General features: G+C 44.4%; 1 protein-coding gene across 1 annotated transcript in view; it reads right to left on the minus strand.

Moving 5' to 3' along the window:
* ALDH3B1 (aldehyde dehydrogenase 3 family member B1) overlaps positions 1-14,991 on the minus strand; it is a 31,289-nt gene that overhangs the window by 4,935 nt on the left and 11,363 nt on the right. Inside the window, exons 4-8 of the mRNA XM_070728032.1 lie at positions 10,955-11,075; positions 10,137-10,222; positions 8,261-8,342; positions 5,714-6,100; positions 443-609 (exon numbers count right to left, since the gene is read on the minus strand). Of these exons, the coding sequence (XP_070584133.1) occupies positions 443-609; positions 5,714-6,100; positions 8,261-8,342; positions 10,137-10,222; positions 10,955-11,075 (843 nt within the window). The remainder of the gene's footprint in view (positions 1-442; positions 610-5,713; positions 6,101-8,260; positions 8,343-10,136; positions 10,223-10,954; positions 11,076-14,991) is intronic.

Consider the following 14,991-nt stretch of genomic DNA (forward strand, 5'->3'; position numbering starts at 1 on the left):
ACACCTGCTCCCTTGTTTCCTGACTTCTAATGGACCCAAATCAGCCTGTTTTTCATCCTCCCCAGGTGCCAGAGGCTTTCTTGGAACCTGGGGAGGATGAAAACGGGCCCCTCCCCACCGCCCTGGAGGTCTTCTGGAGGCCAAAAATGCCCTCCCATGGCCTCAGCTCAAGCCATAAATCAGCTGGAGCTGAACTAGGGCGACTGCTCATGTGCCAGCATATATGACTGAATGTGTCACCTGTGTCACACGTGCCATAGGTTCACCATCACGGTCCTAGATCTTCCAAACTATATTACCAGTGATTGCTACCATCATAGCTTATCACCTAATATACTTTGAAAATAGTGCATGTCTCCTTTCTTTTGACCATTGTGGATGGGGTTGTGAAAAATAATCCAGATTCTCCCAGATACAGTGTGCTGTAGTTTAAACAATATACCTTGGAGTCGCAGGAAAAGGCGTACACAGCTAGTGGACGTTCTCTGCACTTGATGAAGTGTATGGCCTCCTCCATACATTTCACAGTGAATATTGGCAGGATGGGTGCCATAATTTCCTCTTGCATGACTGGATCCCATTCCTTCACATCTGCCAACACTGTTGGAGCTGTAATGGGGAAAAGATCACATTAAGACTTGTTCAATTTAAATACATTAACTTTATCTCAAGGTCTTTAGCTTTCCCCATATCTTCATTTCTGTTCTGTCGGGCTCTCTGGTAGACTCCTCCCAAAAATTCACAGGTACAAATTTCAGACACACACACATTTGAAGATTCAAAACAATGTTCTTTATAATGAAAATTCACTTAAACCAAGCCCTCTTTTTGTATAGCAAAGAGCACTCGTCTCCAAACAAACTGGTAATTTGTACAAGTCCCTTATCCGTTCTGTGATACTTAGCTTGCAGCTGTGAGGCAATTCACAGTCCTTCTTCTTTCACAAAGTGAAACACACTTCGCTCTGGTTTAGTTTCAAAGCGGGGAAAAATCAGCACACAAAGCTCAAAGTCAGCAAAGCAGGCTTGAAACACAATGATCAGATAATCTTCCACAATGGCCAAACCCGCAGGCTGCTATTTATAGCAGCCTCACTAATGACCACAGCCCCACCCAACCACAGGTGGCCTCATTTTCTTTGATAATAATCTCTCAGTTGTTGTTGCATATGCATCGCTCTCCGCATGGGTGGCTGTATCATTAACTCTTGTTCTGAATCCAAGGAGGAGCTAGATAATTGATCTCCTTCTGAGCTGTCTTCCACACTCCTCCTCCCTGTCACTCATGTCTTCTTGGTCAGAGGAGCCTTCATCATCAGATTCCACCGGGGGCAAAACAGGCCTGCAGCATGTGGATGTCTCCCCCACACCCACAGTCCTTGGGGCAGGAGCTGGGCCAGAGCTAACCACAACAACTTCCAATATGCAAACCCAGGAAAACATGTCTGTCTTCTTGCTTTGTGTTAAACAAACCTTCCCAATCCAAGACTTGCAAGACCATAGAATCATGAAGCTGGAAGGGACTTTAGAGGTCTTCTAGTTCAACCCCCTGCCCAAGGTGTGGAGTCCTTATATCATCCTGGACAAATGGATGTCCAATCTTTTCTTGAAAACTTCCAGGGCTGAAGCATCCACAACTCCAGGAGGCAAGCTGTTCCATTGGTTAATTGCTATCACAGTCAGGAAATTTCACATTTAAATTGCTTCTTTAACAAGCTTCCACCCATTGCTTCTTGTTCATTTTCCTGCCTAGGTGTAGGGCCTTGCTTTTCTCACTATTGAACTCCATCTTAGTGGATTAAGTCCATTGCTCTATTCTGTCAAGATACCTCTGAACCTTCCAATCTCCCCTTCATCTAGATCAGGGGTAGGGAATGTTGCCTCTTCTATGACTTGTAGACTTCAACTCCCAGAATTCCTGAGCCAATCATGCTAGCTCAGGACTTCTGGGAGTTGAAGTCCATATGTCATAGAACAGCCAACGTTCCCTACCCCTGATCTAGATCATTAATAAATTTGTTGAGCAATAGGCCAAAGACAACCTTGAGGTACCCCATTCATGTTTCTCTTTATTTATTTATGTATTATTACATAAGTGCACTGGTGTGCCTTTCATCCCCTGTCCAATTGTCTTTCCTTTCTTTCACCTATCTTATATATTCTCTTCCTTTCATATATCGTCTCCTCTAAGTTCACTTTCACCCTCTTTTATATTATCACATGTATATCTTTCTTCCTATGTATTTGTGTATTGGACAAATGAATAAAATAAATAAATAAAAAATAAATTTATGTGCTGCCCATTTAGATATTGTTACACTGAGGGCTACAGGCTCGATGTGATGATCAGCCAATGGCAAACCTATCGGATTCTGTCTGTCCCAAATTGTTCTATCTTACCAAGAAATAGGCTAGGATCTACGTTGCCAAATGTCTTCCTGAAGTCTAAACATACTATATCCACAGCATTTCCTTGATCCACTAATTTAGTCACTTTATCAAAGAAGGCAATAAAGTTTATTTGATATAATCTGTTTTTAACATGCTGGCTTCTCTTAATTGTTTTATTCATTTCTTGGTGCTCACAAATGCTCTGCTTAATTATCTTTTCTAGGATTTCCCCATATAATGATGTCAAGCTGATTGTTCCATTTTTTTCCCCTTTTTTGAAAATTGGAACCATAACTTTTCCAGTTCTCTGGTACTTTCCCAATACTCCAGAAGCTCTGAAAGATTTTGTTCAGTAATCCTGAGATCTACCAGGTCTTTTAGAATTGTGGGATGTAAACCCTTTGGTCCTTGTGAGTTGAACTCCGCTAAAATGGAGAGGTATTCTTTTATTTATTTTTCCTATTTTGACCTGCTTTCCTGTTTTGTCTTCCACAGTGCTATTTTCCCCTTTTCATGAAGACATTACAAAGAAGGAATTAAGTACAGTAATACCTCATGATACGAACTTAATTGGTGCAAGGAGGAGGTTCGTAAGACGAAAGGTTCGTAAGATGAAACATTGTTTCCCATAGGAAACAATGTAAAATCAATTAATCCGTGCAACCAAAAAAACCCCCGCAAAAAAAACGGCTTTCGGCGACTGCTGGGAAGCGGCACGGCTGTTTTAAAAGGTCGCAGCCGGCCTGGGGGGCTTGCCAGCACCCCCCCAAACCTGGGTTCGGGGTTCGTGGGGTGCTGGCAAGCCCCCCAGGCCGGCTGCGGCCTTTTAAAACACCCGCGCCGCTTCACAGCTGTCTCCTGAAGCCGAACGCTAAAGCCGAACTTCCGCGTTCAGTTTCGGGAGACAGCTGGGAAGCGCCGCGGGTGTTTTAAAAGGTCGCAGCCGGCCTGGGGGGCTTCCCAGCAACCTCCCGAACCAAACCCGGGGTTCAGCAAAATTTTGCCTCTTCTTACGAACTTTGTTCGAGTTACGAACCGACGTTCGGGAGGCTTCTGGGAAGCCCCGCCGCCCGGCTGTCACCTTTTAAAACAGCCGCGTGGCTTCCCAGCAGTCTCCGAATGCCGGTTCGTAACTCAAAAAAAGTTCGTAAGAAGAGGCAAAATTTTTCTGAACCCCGGGTTCATATCACGAGTTGTTCTTAAGACGAGGGGTTCGTATCTTGAGGTACCACTGTAGTTCTATTTTCTCCCTCCTGCCCATCACCATCTTGCCATCGTCTTCAGTTAGAGAACCTACCACTTCCATTACTTTCTTTTTATTTTTAAAGAAACTTTTTTGTTATATTTGACATTTATTGCAAGTCTTAGTTCATTTAGCTTTTCTGATTCCATCTTTGTAGATTCGGGCTATTTGCTAAGATTCTATTCTATGAGTCTCTGTTTCCATTTTTTATATTTGTCCTTTTCATCCCATGGAGCTCTCTATGCAAACACACTTGTTTTGTTGGGGGTCTTTTTTTTTCTTTCTCTGTAGTATTGTGTTTGTTTGGACTTCAATAAGCTCATTTTTCAGAGTTTGTTAGTTTACATAGAAACATATACTCTACGGAGTCTATGGAGAGGGGCGGCATACAAATCCAGTAAATAAATAAATAAAAATGAATAGAAGATTGAGGGGAGAAAAAGACCTCCTGGTCCATCTAGTCTGCCCTTATACTATTTCTTGTATTTTAACTTAGGATAGATATATGTTTATCTCAGGCATGTTTCAATTCAGTGACTGTGGATTTACCAACCATGTCTGCTGGAAGTTTGTTCCAAGGATCTACTCTTCTTTCAGTCAAATAATATTTTCTCATGTTGCTTCTGATCTGTCCCCCAATTAACTTCAGATTGTGTCTCCTTGTTCTTGTGTTCACTTTCCTATTAAAAACACTTCCCTCCTGAACCTGATTTAACCCCTTAACATATTTAAATGTTTCGATCATGTCCCCCCTTTCCCTTCTGTCCTCCAGACTATACAGATGGAAATCATGAAGTCTTTCCTGATTTTTGTAGCCCGTCTCTGGACCCATTCAATTTTATCAATATCTTTTTGTAGGTGAGGTCTCCAGAACTGAACACAGTATTCCAAATGTGGTCTCACCAGTGCTCTATACAATTGTTGGTTTTAAATTGTTTTAGAAACATAGAAGACTGACGGCAGAAAGTAGAAAGTTTGTTGAAAGTAGCTTTCTTAGACTTCAACATTCAAAATGCCAAGTCTGTCGGGCCAATGACAATCCAACACATTTGGTAAGTATCAACTTGGGAGATTGATCTAAATCAAAACTATTAAGCATGCATCTTTAATAAGCTTAATGAATTAATGGATTAAATTATATAAAAACAGATACATCCCTGGAAGCGAAAATCATAAGACTACATCTGATTTACTTTGGCCATGTTATGCATTGGAGAAGACAGTGGTGCTAGGAATGGTCAGCAGACAAAGAGGCAAGGACAAATATGCTGGATTGATAACATCAATTTGGATGCAAAGTTGAACATACAACAGTTGAATGAAATGGTGTTTGACAGGGTCAGATGGAGACCACTTGCCTAAAAGTCACCAAGAGTCGGACACAACTAATTGGTTTAAATCAACGATTGATTATATACCATGTCATTTATTATTATTATTATTATTATTATTATTATTATTATTATTATTATCATTTATTAGATTTGTATGCCGCCCCTCTCCGAAGACTTGGGGCCGCTCACAACAGTAATACAAAAACAGTGAGACAAATCTAATATTAAAATAAAACATATCTAAAACCCCAACAATTTAAAAACCATACGACACATACATACCAAACATAAAATATAAAAGCCTGGGGGAGGATGTCTCAGTTCCCCCATGCCTGGCGATAAAGGTGAGTCTTGAGTAATTTGCAAAAGACAAGGAGGGTGGGGGCCGTTCTAATCTCTGGGAGGAGTTGATTCCAGAGGGCCAGGGCCGCCACAGAGAAGGCTCTTCCCCTGCAGCCCGCCAAACAACATTGTTTGGTCGACGGGACCCGGAGAAGGCCAACTCTGGGATGTTATCAGCTGCTGGGATTCGTGCGGTAGAAGGCAGTTCCGGATGTATTCTGGCCCAATGCCATGCAGGGCTTTAAAGGTCACTACCAACACTTTGAATTGTGACCGGAAACCTAGTGGAACACACAGATTTCTCTACAAGCTTGCTAGATAATATTCAGAAAATGTCTTCCTGTCTTTCCCAAACTCCAAATCTTTCTTCTTACTCTCCCTCCAGTCCTAAGCTATATACTCACCAATGTAACGCTCACACTCATCGGTCTCTCCACCAATGGCCACCCGGCCACATTCCAGAAAAGCTTGTGCACGCTTGAAATGCCTGTCATTGACCATGCGGCCAAAATCAGCGGACTGCTTGGGTTCACTTCCAAAGAATTCACAGATGGCTTGGCGCAAGCAAGGCATCAATCTCTCCTGCGTTTCAAGTGTACAGATGATATAATCTGGGGCAATGCACGTCTGCCCAGCGTTGAGGAATTTTCCCCACGCAATTCGGTTGGCTGCATTCTGGAAATTGCAGCATTTATCCACATAACAGGGACTTTTCCCCCCCAGCTCCAGAGTCAGTGGTGTCACATGTTTTGCTGCAGCGGTCATGATGATCCTTCCTACACGGACGCTCCCTATAAAGAAATGGCAAAATTTGTGTCAAAAGAAATAGATAGCACAACTCCCGTCCAGCACTGGGGGCTCAATTCTGTTTGACAGGAAGTGAAGGGTGCCCTATGTGCAAATGTGGCGGGATCCCGCCAGTTCCTTGCCATGCACACACACACACCCTGCATGAGAGAGAAGGGGGGGTGAGAAAGGTTGGTGGAGTGAAAGCAGCTTTTATTTCCTGCCACTTTGGGCAGGAGCTCACATCCACCCCGCTCAGCCAAAGAGCTGCAGGGGATGTGTGGGGTGCAATGGCCAATCCATAGGGCAGGAGAGAAGCCGCATCCAAAGGACCTCCTTAAGCAAGCAGCCACCCACTCTACACGCAACCATAGTTCCCTCTAAGCTGAGCGGTGAGCAATCGCTCACTTAAAAATCATCATCAACTCAGAGTTTTCCAAACCTGCCCAGAAGCCGAGAGGGAAAGAGTGAGAGGGAAGGAGAGAGAGAGGAAGAGAGAGAAACAGATAGAAAAAAGAGAGGAAGGAAAAGAGAAAGAAAAAGAATGGGAGTAAGGAAGAGAGAAAGAAAATCAAAATCTAGTTTGAAACTAGCTCAACTATTTAAGTGGCATTTGGATATTGATAGAGTTGCCCTATTATGAGCTCACTGTTATAGACACACAGTACAGTATTTTATTTTGAAATTCTCTGAGGCAAAACAGGGTGGGCTTTTTATTTGTTTGTTTGTTTGTTTATTTATATTATTTAATATTTTTGTGCCGCCCAGTCCCGAAGGGACTGCTGCTCAGACACTATACTTTTCCGCCCACCCCGCAAAAAAATTAGAGGGAACACTGCACGCACCCCTCTGCTGCACTTTAGTGCTCGCCTGAGGGTCTCCCCACGCATGCGCACCCTCCTGACCTCGCCACAGCCAGCCAGAGAGGGGGAGGAGGGTCGCCCAAAGGGCAGCTACTGCTGGGGGTGGCTATGTTCCTCAATCGCAGAATCAGCCCCGTCCGCTTCTCCATTCCCAGGTGAGGGAGGATGGGGCGAGGCCAGCCGGTGATGGGACAGGGAGTAACAGGGGCCCAAATTACTGCATGCGGCTCCAGAACCGCAGGTTGTCGACCCCTGTTCTAGATCAAATTACAGCTACCATCTTGATATTTGCTTTCGACATTGCAAATACTATTTCTGATTTTGATTTTCTTTCAAAGGTTTTATTATTGTTTTAAAAATGGAAGCAAAAAGCAATGTTGCAAACAATCAAAAATGAATAAATGTTGATTTTACTTATCTTTGTCAAGAATATGTTATAATCTCATCGTCTGATCTAATAGCCCAATGCATATGAAGTAACCTATGGCAGCTTTTCAGTTGAGAAAAATGTCCTCCACAGGTTTAGAGAGACACACCCAATTTCTATTGCAATCATTTCAGAAAATTGTAGAGAAAGGCAGACTAAATTGTCCATTGAGTTAACATAGAAACATTGAAGACTGACGGCAGAAAAAGACCTCATGGTCCATCTAGTCTACCCTTATACTATTTCCTGTATTTTATCTTAGGATGGATATATGTTTATCCCAGGCATGTTTAAATTCAGTTACTGTGGATTTATCTACCACATCTGCTGGAAGTTTGTTCAACCTATTAAGTGCAGAGATCCAAAGAGATGGTGGTATCTAGATGTATTAGCTCTCCACGTATCCATGTTTGCTGTTAAAGCTATTATTTCATATCCTAATTTCTAGGACAGGTGTCTGGGGGAGGTATGTGTGTGTAACATGCAGGCAGTGTTTAAATTTGGCATTTTCTGAATTCTTGACACATCAACCCCACAAGGGACACCAACACTGCCCTGGGTCTAACTTACGCTGATACAGCTGTTATTGTGATAAACATGGTAAAGCTACTTAACTAAGACACATGGCAAATTGCAGCACTGTACACAATTTGCTGTAGAAAAGTACAGTATTGTAATTAACTGCAGAAATAAATGATATTGCAGAGGAGGTTGTAAATAATGGTCTTCGATAAACAGAACCTTAAAAGTTTCAATAGATGAACATTGGCTTACCACATTGATATTTATGTGGTCATTAATAATCTTTTTTTAAAAACAACAACATACTATTGAAAAGAATAACATGAAAAGGATATTTAAGAAGAGAAAATCACCTGTATAGAAGATATAATCAAACCTATTTTCTAGTAATTTTCCTGTTTCTTCAGGACCAGCTGTCACCACAGCAAAGCTTTGCTATAAAATAGAAAAGGAAGTTCATGTCCAATCAAAGTAGCCTCTATCACACAATGATGGTTTTTGTCCCTGAAACTTTGCAAGGCAAAAGTCCTTATGGGAGAATTTGGAGCAAGGAACTGATATGTTAAATTGAAAGGAAATTAAAATTTTCCTTAAATGGATGATCATTTTTTATTTAGTGAGAATATGGTCATAGGGACCTATGATTGTTTTCCTATCTAACCTTGGGAATGTCCTGCCTTCATAGTAATCTCAATTCAATCTTCCTTTATCTACCCAATATAGTCCTTTATTAAAGTAACATATATACCATATTTATTTCAGAGTACAAGATGCACCAGAGTATAAGACACACCTTACTTTTAGGAGAGGATAACAAGGAAAAATATTCTGCCTCCCAGCAAACAGCACAGATTATATACACTGTTTGCTGTGTATTTCTGTCCATGTGTGCCTGACCCATAGAAATAGCAAAGAATTGGAGAAATGTACATTATAGCAGAATATTAATGCCAGAAAGTTTTCTTAAATGTAGTACTCACTCCTCCCAATTACTTAAATAGATCTACTCCAAACATGACTAAATCAGGGTTTAGCTCAGCTGCTTTATCTTAATACTAAACAGGATACTGTTATATTTCAGACTATACTTGTACAGAACAGTTTATTTATTTATTTACTTATTTATTTACTTATTTACTTATTTATTTACTTATTTATTTATTTATTTACTTATTTATTTACTTATTTATTTATTTATTTATTTATTTATTTATTTATTTATTTATTTATTAGATTTGTATGCCGCCCCTCTCCGCAGACTCCGCAGACATTTTATGTGGCTTTCTGGAAGTATATATTATTCTCTATTATTTAAAAGAAGATACAACAGCACTAGGTCTCTTCAGATCAAACATTTATTTTAAAAGCTTCTTCGTTTCGTTAAGTTGTCTGGAACAATAATAAAGCCGTCTTTTAAAAATAAGTCTAATAATTTGATCATTGTATAGACATTAATAGTTATTGTCTTACCTCCTTGCATCCAGACTCAGCAACTGATTAGCACAAGAAAATAAAATTTTGCCTCTACCTCCTAGCAATTTGCCTCCTTACAGCTAGTTTTCAGTTTCGGTTTAGCATCTGGCTAGCCTCAAATCATCTGAAAGTCAGGAAGCTGATAATGCATTGCTTGGCTTAACAGGCTCTTCCCTGTTTGCTGCAAGGAGGCAAATTGCTGGGAGGTAGAGGCCAAATGTTGGGGGTGGGTGAGTGGGTGGGGTTACATTCTGTGTATAAGACACACTCACGTTTTCACCCTCTTTTGGGGGGTCTTATACCCCCCAAAATATGGTACTTAGTCTTTTAAACTGCACTTGGATTTTAAGAAAAATGAAAAGCACAAAATTTACATTCCAAATAAACAGATACTGCATATGCAACTGTCAACTGTATATCACCCTTTTGTGGGAGGGTTAGCAGCCCTTCGTTTTCATTGAAATCAAGAGGCTAGAAAAAGCATAGTGCACTTGGATGTTTCAATCCTCAGCCATCCTCACCACCACCACAGTTTTAAAGGAAGATGCATTTTTTTTGGAAGAACTGCAGCAGAAATAAACTTACCCAGCTTCCAAAAGCAGATTAACAATTATAGATTAGTTTGGATCCAGAGTTTTTCCTCAACGGGCCCAAGGAACTGCCTTCTCATGATTAATTAAGACAAAGGAAGAAGAGAAGACCCTCAGCTTCATTTTGATTTTATTAACAAGATAAACTGGCAGGTGAAGAACTCACCGGATCAAGATAACAAGGCAGTGCTTCAGCGAGGAGCCTTTCAGTACAGCTGCTCACCTCCGAAGGCTTGAGGACCACACAGTTCCCTAGAATGAGGAGAGAACACTTTACCAAGCTTGCAACAGATAAATTTGATTTTGATTTGATTTGATTGGACTTGTATGCCGCCCCTCTCCGTAGACTTGGGGCAGCTAACAACAGTAGTAAACAGCATATGACAATCCAATATAAACAGTTAAAAACCCCTATTGTAAAACCAACATACATACAGACATATCATGCATAAAATTGTAAAGGCCTAGGGGGAAAGAGTATCTCAATTCCCCCATGCCTGATGACGGAGGTGGGTTATAAGAAGCTTACGAAAGGCAAGGAGGGTGGGAGCAATTCTAATCTCTGGGGGGAGTTGGTTCCAGAGGGTCGGGGCCGCCACAGAGAAGGCTCTTCCCCTGGGTCCCGCCAAGCAACATTGTTTAGTTGACGGGATCCGGAGAAGGCCCACACTGTGGGACCTAACTGGTCGCTGGGATTCTTGCAGCAGAAGGCCGTCTCAGAGATATTCTGGTCCGGTGCCATGAAGGGCTTTATAGGTCATAACCAACACTTTGAATTGTGAATGGAAACTGATCGGCAACCAGTGCAGACTGCAGAGTGTTGGTGTAACATGGGCATATTTAGGGAAGCCCATGATAGCTCTTGCAGCTGCATTCTGCACGACCTGAAGTTTCTGAACACTTTTCAACATCCACCAATACCTGCAACTCCTGGAAGACCACCCGTAATGTCTAAAATGAATTAGGAAATAGGTTCTCACTCACCAGCTGCAATGGCTCCCACAAGGGGCAACAAAGTAAGCTGGAAAGGGAAGTTAAAGGCTCCAATGATCAGCACCACGCCATATGGTTCTTTGCGAATGAAGGCACAGTCCAGCTGGGTCAGCTACGGAGAAACCAGAACAATTGTTCAAATATCTTCAGTTTAATTTGATACCGTTTTGATTTTTATCCCCATCCAACTTAGAAATGAAAATCCTTTTTGTTTGTCCACCCACTGTTGCAGTATAGCATAAATGTTAGAATAGGATTTATATCTCTGGACCTCTAGCATAAAAATACTCTGCTTACCCTGATTCTATAACCCAGGACAGGAGGGCACTAAACTTGCCTAATCTGCATTCCTGGCAATTACTACAGGGAAACAAAACATTATCAAGGCTGTGAGTAAAGGTAATAACGTTGATGTGGTGGTGCATCTTGGCACAAATGATTTGTCCCAGAGAAATGTTAATGTAGTAAAAAGAGATTTTAAATGTCTAAGTGTGGAGCTGGGTAAAATAACTGATTCAGTGACTTTCTCAGAGGTGTTACCGGTTTGTGGCCAGGAGGATAAAACAACTTGTATCAGAGAGTTTAATGTGTGGTTAAGGCAGTGGTGTAAAGCTGAAGGCTTTGGCTATGTAAGTCATAATGTCAGTAGGTGGTCTAATAGGGAGTTGTTTAAGAGGGATGGTTTGCATCCATCATACAGAGGTACCCAGGTGCTCGGTGAGGAATTCAGAACTTTTTTGGACAGGCATTTAAACTAGGTAAAGGGGACAGAGATGCACCAGATGTTAGCCGTTCCAGGGGAACGAGGGACCGTTGCTTAATAACGGTCCCCTGTTCTGGCTCTGTGAGCCCAATCTTGGGTACTGGTGATGAGTGTAACTCTGGCCCTGGGCTCAGGTTGCTGCTGTTGAATGCCAGGTCGGTGGTTAATAAAGCTCTCCTCATCCGGGATTTGATCCTGGATGAGGAGGCCGACCTGGCATGTATTACTGAAACCTGGCTGGGCCCGGAGGGAGGTGTTCCTCTCTCTGAAATTTGCCCAGCCGGGTTTCAGATATGGCATCAACCGCGACCCCAGGGGAGGGGGGGAGGAGTGGCTATTGTAGCCAGGGAGAGCCCTTGCCTGCGTAGACTCATTGCTCCGGAAATAGCGGGTTGCGAGTCTCTCTTGATGAAGTTGGACTTAGGAGTTCAGGTGGGCTTATTTCTCACGTACCTGCCTCCCAGCTGTGTGTCAAAAGCCCTGCCTGTGCTACTCGAGGAGGTAGCCGGGTTGGCGGTAGAGTTCCCCAGACTTATTGTCTTGGGGGACTTCAATCTGCCGTCACTCGGCGAAACCTCTGGGTTGGCACAGGAGTTCATGGCCACCATGACAGCCGTGGACCTGACTCAAGTAGTTCAGGGTCCGACTCACGAGGGAGGGCACGCACCTGACATGGTATTCCTTTCCGAGCAATTGAGTAATGGTCTGAGACTAAGGGGCTTAGAAGTGTTGCCTTTGTCATGGTCAGACCATTTTCTACTACGGCTTGACTTCCTGGCTCCAATCCTCCCCCGCAGGGAGGCGGAACCAATGAAGATGTTCCGCCCCAGGCGCCTGATGGACCCAGAGGGCTTTCAGACGGCGCTTGGGGTTATTCCAGAGGCACTCGTCCACAGTTCGGCGGAGTCTCTCGCGGAGGCCTGGAACAGGGCTGCAGCGGGGGCTCTTGACCGGATTGCGCCTTTGCGACCTCTCCATGGCGCTAGACCCCGTAGAGCCCCATGGTTCAACGAGGAGCTCCGGGAGTTGAAACGCCAAAAGAGACGTCTAGAGAAGCGATGGAGGAAGAGTAGGTCTGAATCCGATCGAACACTTGTAAGAGCTTTTATTAAGACTTACAAAGTGGCGCTCAAGGCGGCAAGATGCGCGTACCATGCCGCCTTGATTGCATCAGCGGAATCCCGCCCAGCCGCTCTGTTTAGGGTGACCCGCTCCCTTCTCAACCAGGGGGGAGTTGGGGAGCCCTTACAGAGTAGTGCCGAGGATTTTAACACGTTTTTCGCTGATAAAGTTGCTCGGATCCGGGCCGATCTCGACTCCAATTGTGTAACAGAGTCGACTGACAACGAGTCAGTCGAGGTGACTGGGGCACGTACTTGTCCACCTGTCTGGGAAGAGTTTGATCTGGTGACACCTGATGAAGTGGACAAGGCCATCGGAGCTGTGAGTTCCGCCGCCTGTTTACTGGATCCGTGTCCCTCCTGGTTGGTTTCGGCCAGCAGGGAGGTGACACGGAGCTGGGCCCAGGAGATTACCAACGCTTCCTTGGGGAGGGGAGTTTTTCCATCACTCTATAAAGAAGCGCTTGTGCGCCCCCTCCTCAAGAAGCCCTCTCTGGACCCAGCCGTACTTAACAACTATCGTCCAGTCTCCAACCTTCCCTTTATGGGGAAGGTTGTCGAGAAGGTGGTGGCACTCCAGCTCCAGCGGTCCTTGGAAGAAGCCGATTATCTAGGTCCCCAGCAGTCGGGTTTCAGGGCCGGTTACAGCACGGAAACCGCTTTGGTCGCGTTGATGGATGATCTCTGGCGGGCCCGGGACAGGGGTTTATCCTCTGTCCTGGTGCTCCTTGACCTCTCAGCGGCTTTCGATACCATCGACCATGGTATCCTTCTGCACCGGCTGGAGGGGTTGGGAGTGGGAGGCACTGTCCTTCAGTGGTTCTCCTCCTACCTCTCTGGCCGGTCGCAGTCGGTGTTAGTGGGGGGCCAGAGGTCGACTCCTAGGTTTCTCCCTTGTGGGGTGCCTCAGGGGTCGGTCCTCTCCCCCCTGCTATTCAACATCTACATGAAACCGCTGGGCGAGATCATCCAAGGACATGGGGTGAGGTATCATCAATATGCGGATGATACCCAGCTTTACATCTCCACCCCATGCCCAGTCAACGAAGCGGTGGAAGTGATGTGCCGGTGCCTGGAGGCTGTTGGGGCCTGGATGGGTGTCAACAGACTCAAGCTCAACCCGGATAAGACGGAGTGGCTGTGGGTTCTGCCTCCCAAGGACAATCCCATCTGTCCGTCCATCACCCTGGGGGGGGAATTATTGACCCCCTCAGAGAGGGTCCGCAACTTGGGCGTCCTCCTCGATCCACAGCTCACATTAGAACAACATCTTTCAGCTGTGGCGAGGGGGGCGTTTGCCCAGGTTCGCCTGGTGCACCAGTTGCGGCCCTATCTGGACCGGGACTCATTGCTCACAGTCACTCATGCCCTCATCACCTCGAGATTCGACTACTGTAATGCTCTCTACATGGGGCTACCTTTGAAAAGTGTTCGGAAACTTCAGATCGTGCAAAATGCAGCTGCGAGAGCAGTCATGGGCCTACCTAGGTATGCCCATGTTTCACCATCACTCCGCAGTCTGCATTGGTTGCCGATCAATTTCCGGTCACAATTCAAAGTGTTGGTTATGACCTTTAAAGCCCTTCATGGCATCGGACCAGAATATCTCCAAGACCGCCTCCTGCCGCACGAATCCCAGCGACCGATTAGGTCCCACAGAGTGGGCCTTCTCCGGGTCCCGTCAACTAAACAATGTCGGTTGGCGGGCCCCAGGGGAAGAGCCTTCTCTGTGGCGGCCCCGGCCCTCTGGAACCAACTCCCCCCAGAGATTAGAACTGCCCCTACTCTTCCTGCCTTCCGTAAACTCCTTAAAACCCACCTTTGCCGGCAGGCATGGGGGAACTGAAACATCTCCCCCGGGCACGTTTAATTTATGCATGGTATGTCTGTGTGTGTGACTGTTAGCATATGGGGTTTTTTAAATATTTAAATATTTTAAATCTGTCTGATTGCTTATGATTTGTTTTTTACATGTTGTGAGCCGCCCCGAGTCTTCGGAGAGGGGCGGCATACAAATCTAAGTAATAAAATAAATAAATAAATAAATGATTTCCGTCCCCGACCAATGAGGATAAATCAGTTTCTGGAAGCTTATGAAAAGGGAGCTGTAAATAAAATAGATGTAGTTGTTGATGATAAGGGTC

This window comes from Erythrolamprus reginae, chromosome 1 (assembly GCF_031021105.1).
Source record: "Erythrolamprus reginae isolate rEryReg1 chromosome 1, rEryReg1.hap1, whole genome shotgun sequence".
NCBI classification, from domain to species: domain Eukaryota; kingdom Metazoa; phylum Chordata; class Lepidosauria; order Squamata; family Dipsadidae; genus Erythrolamprus; species Erythrolamprus reginae.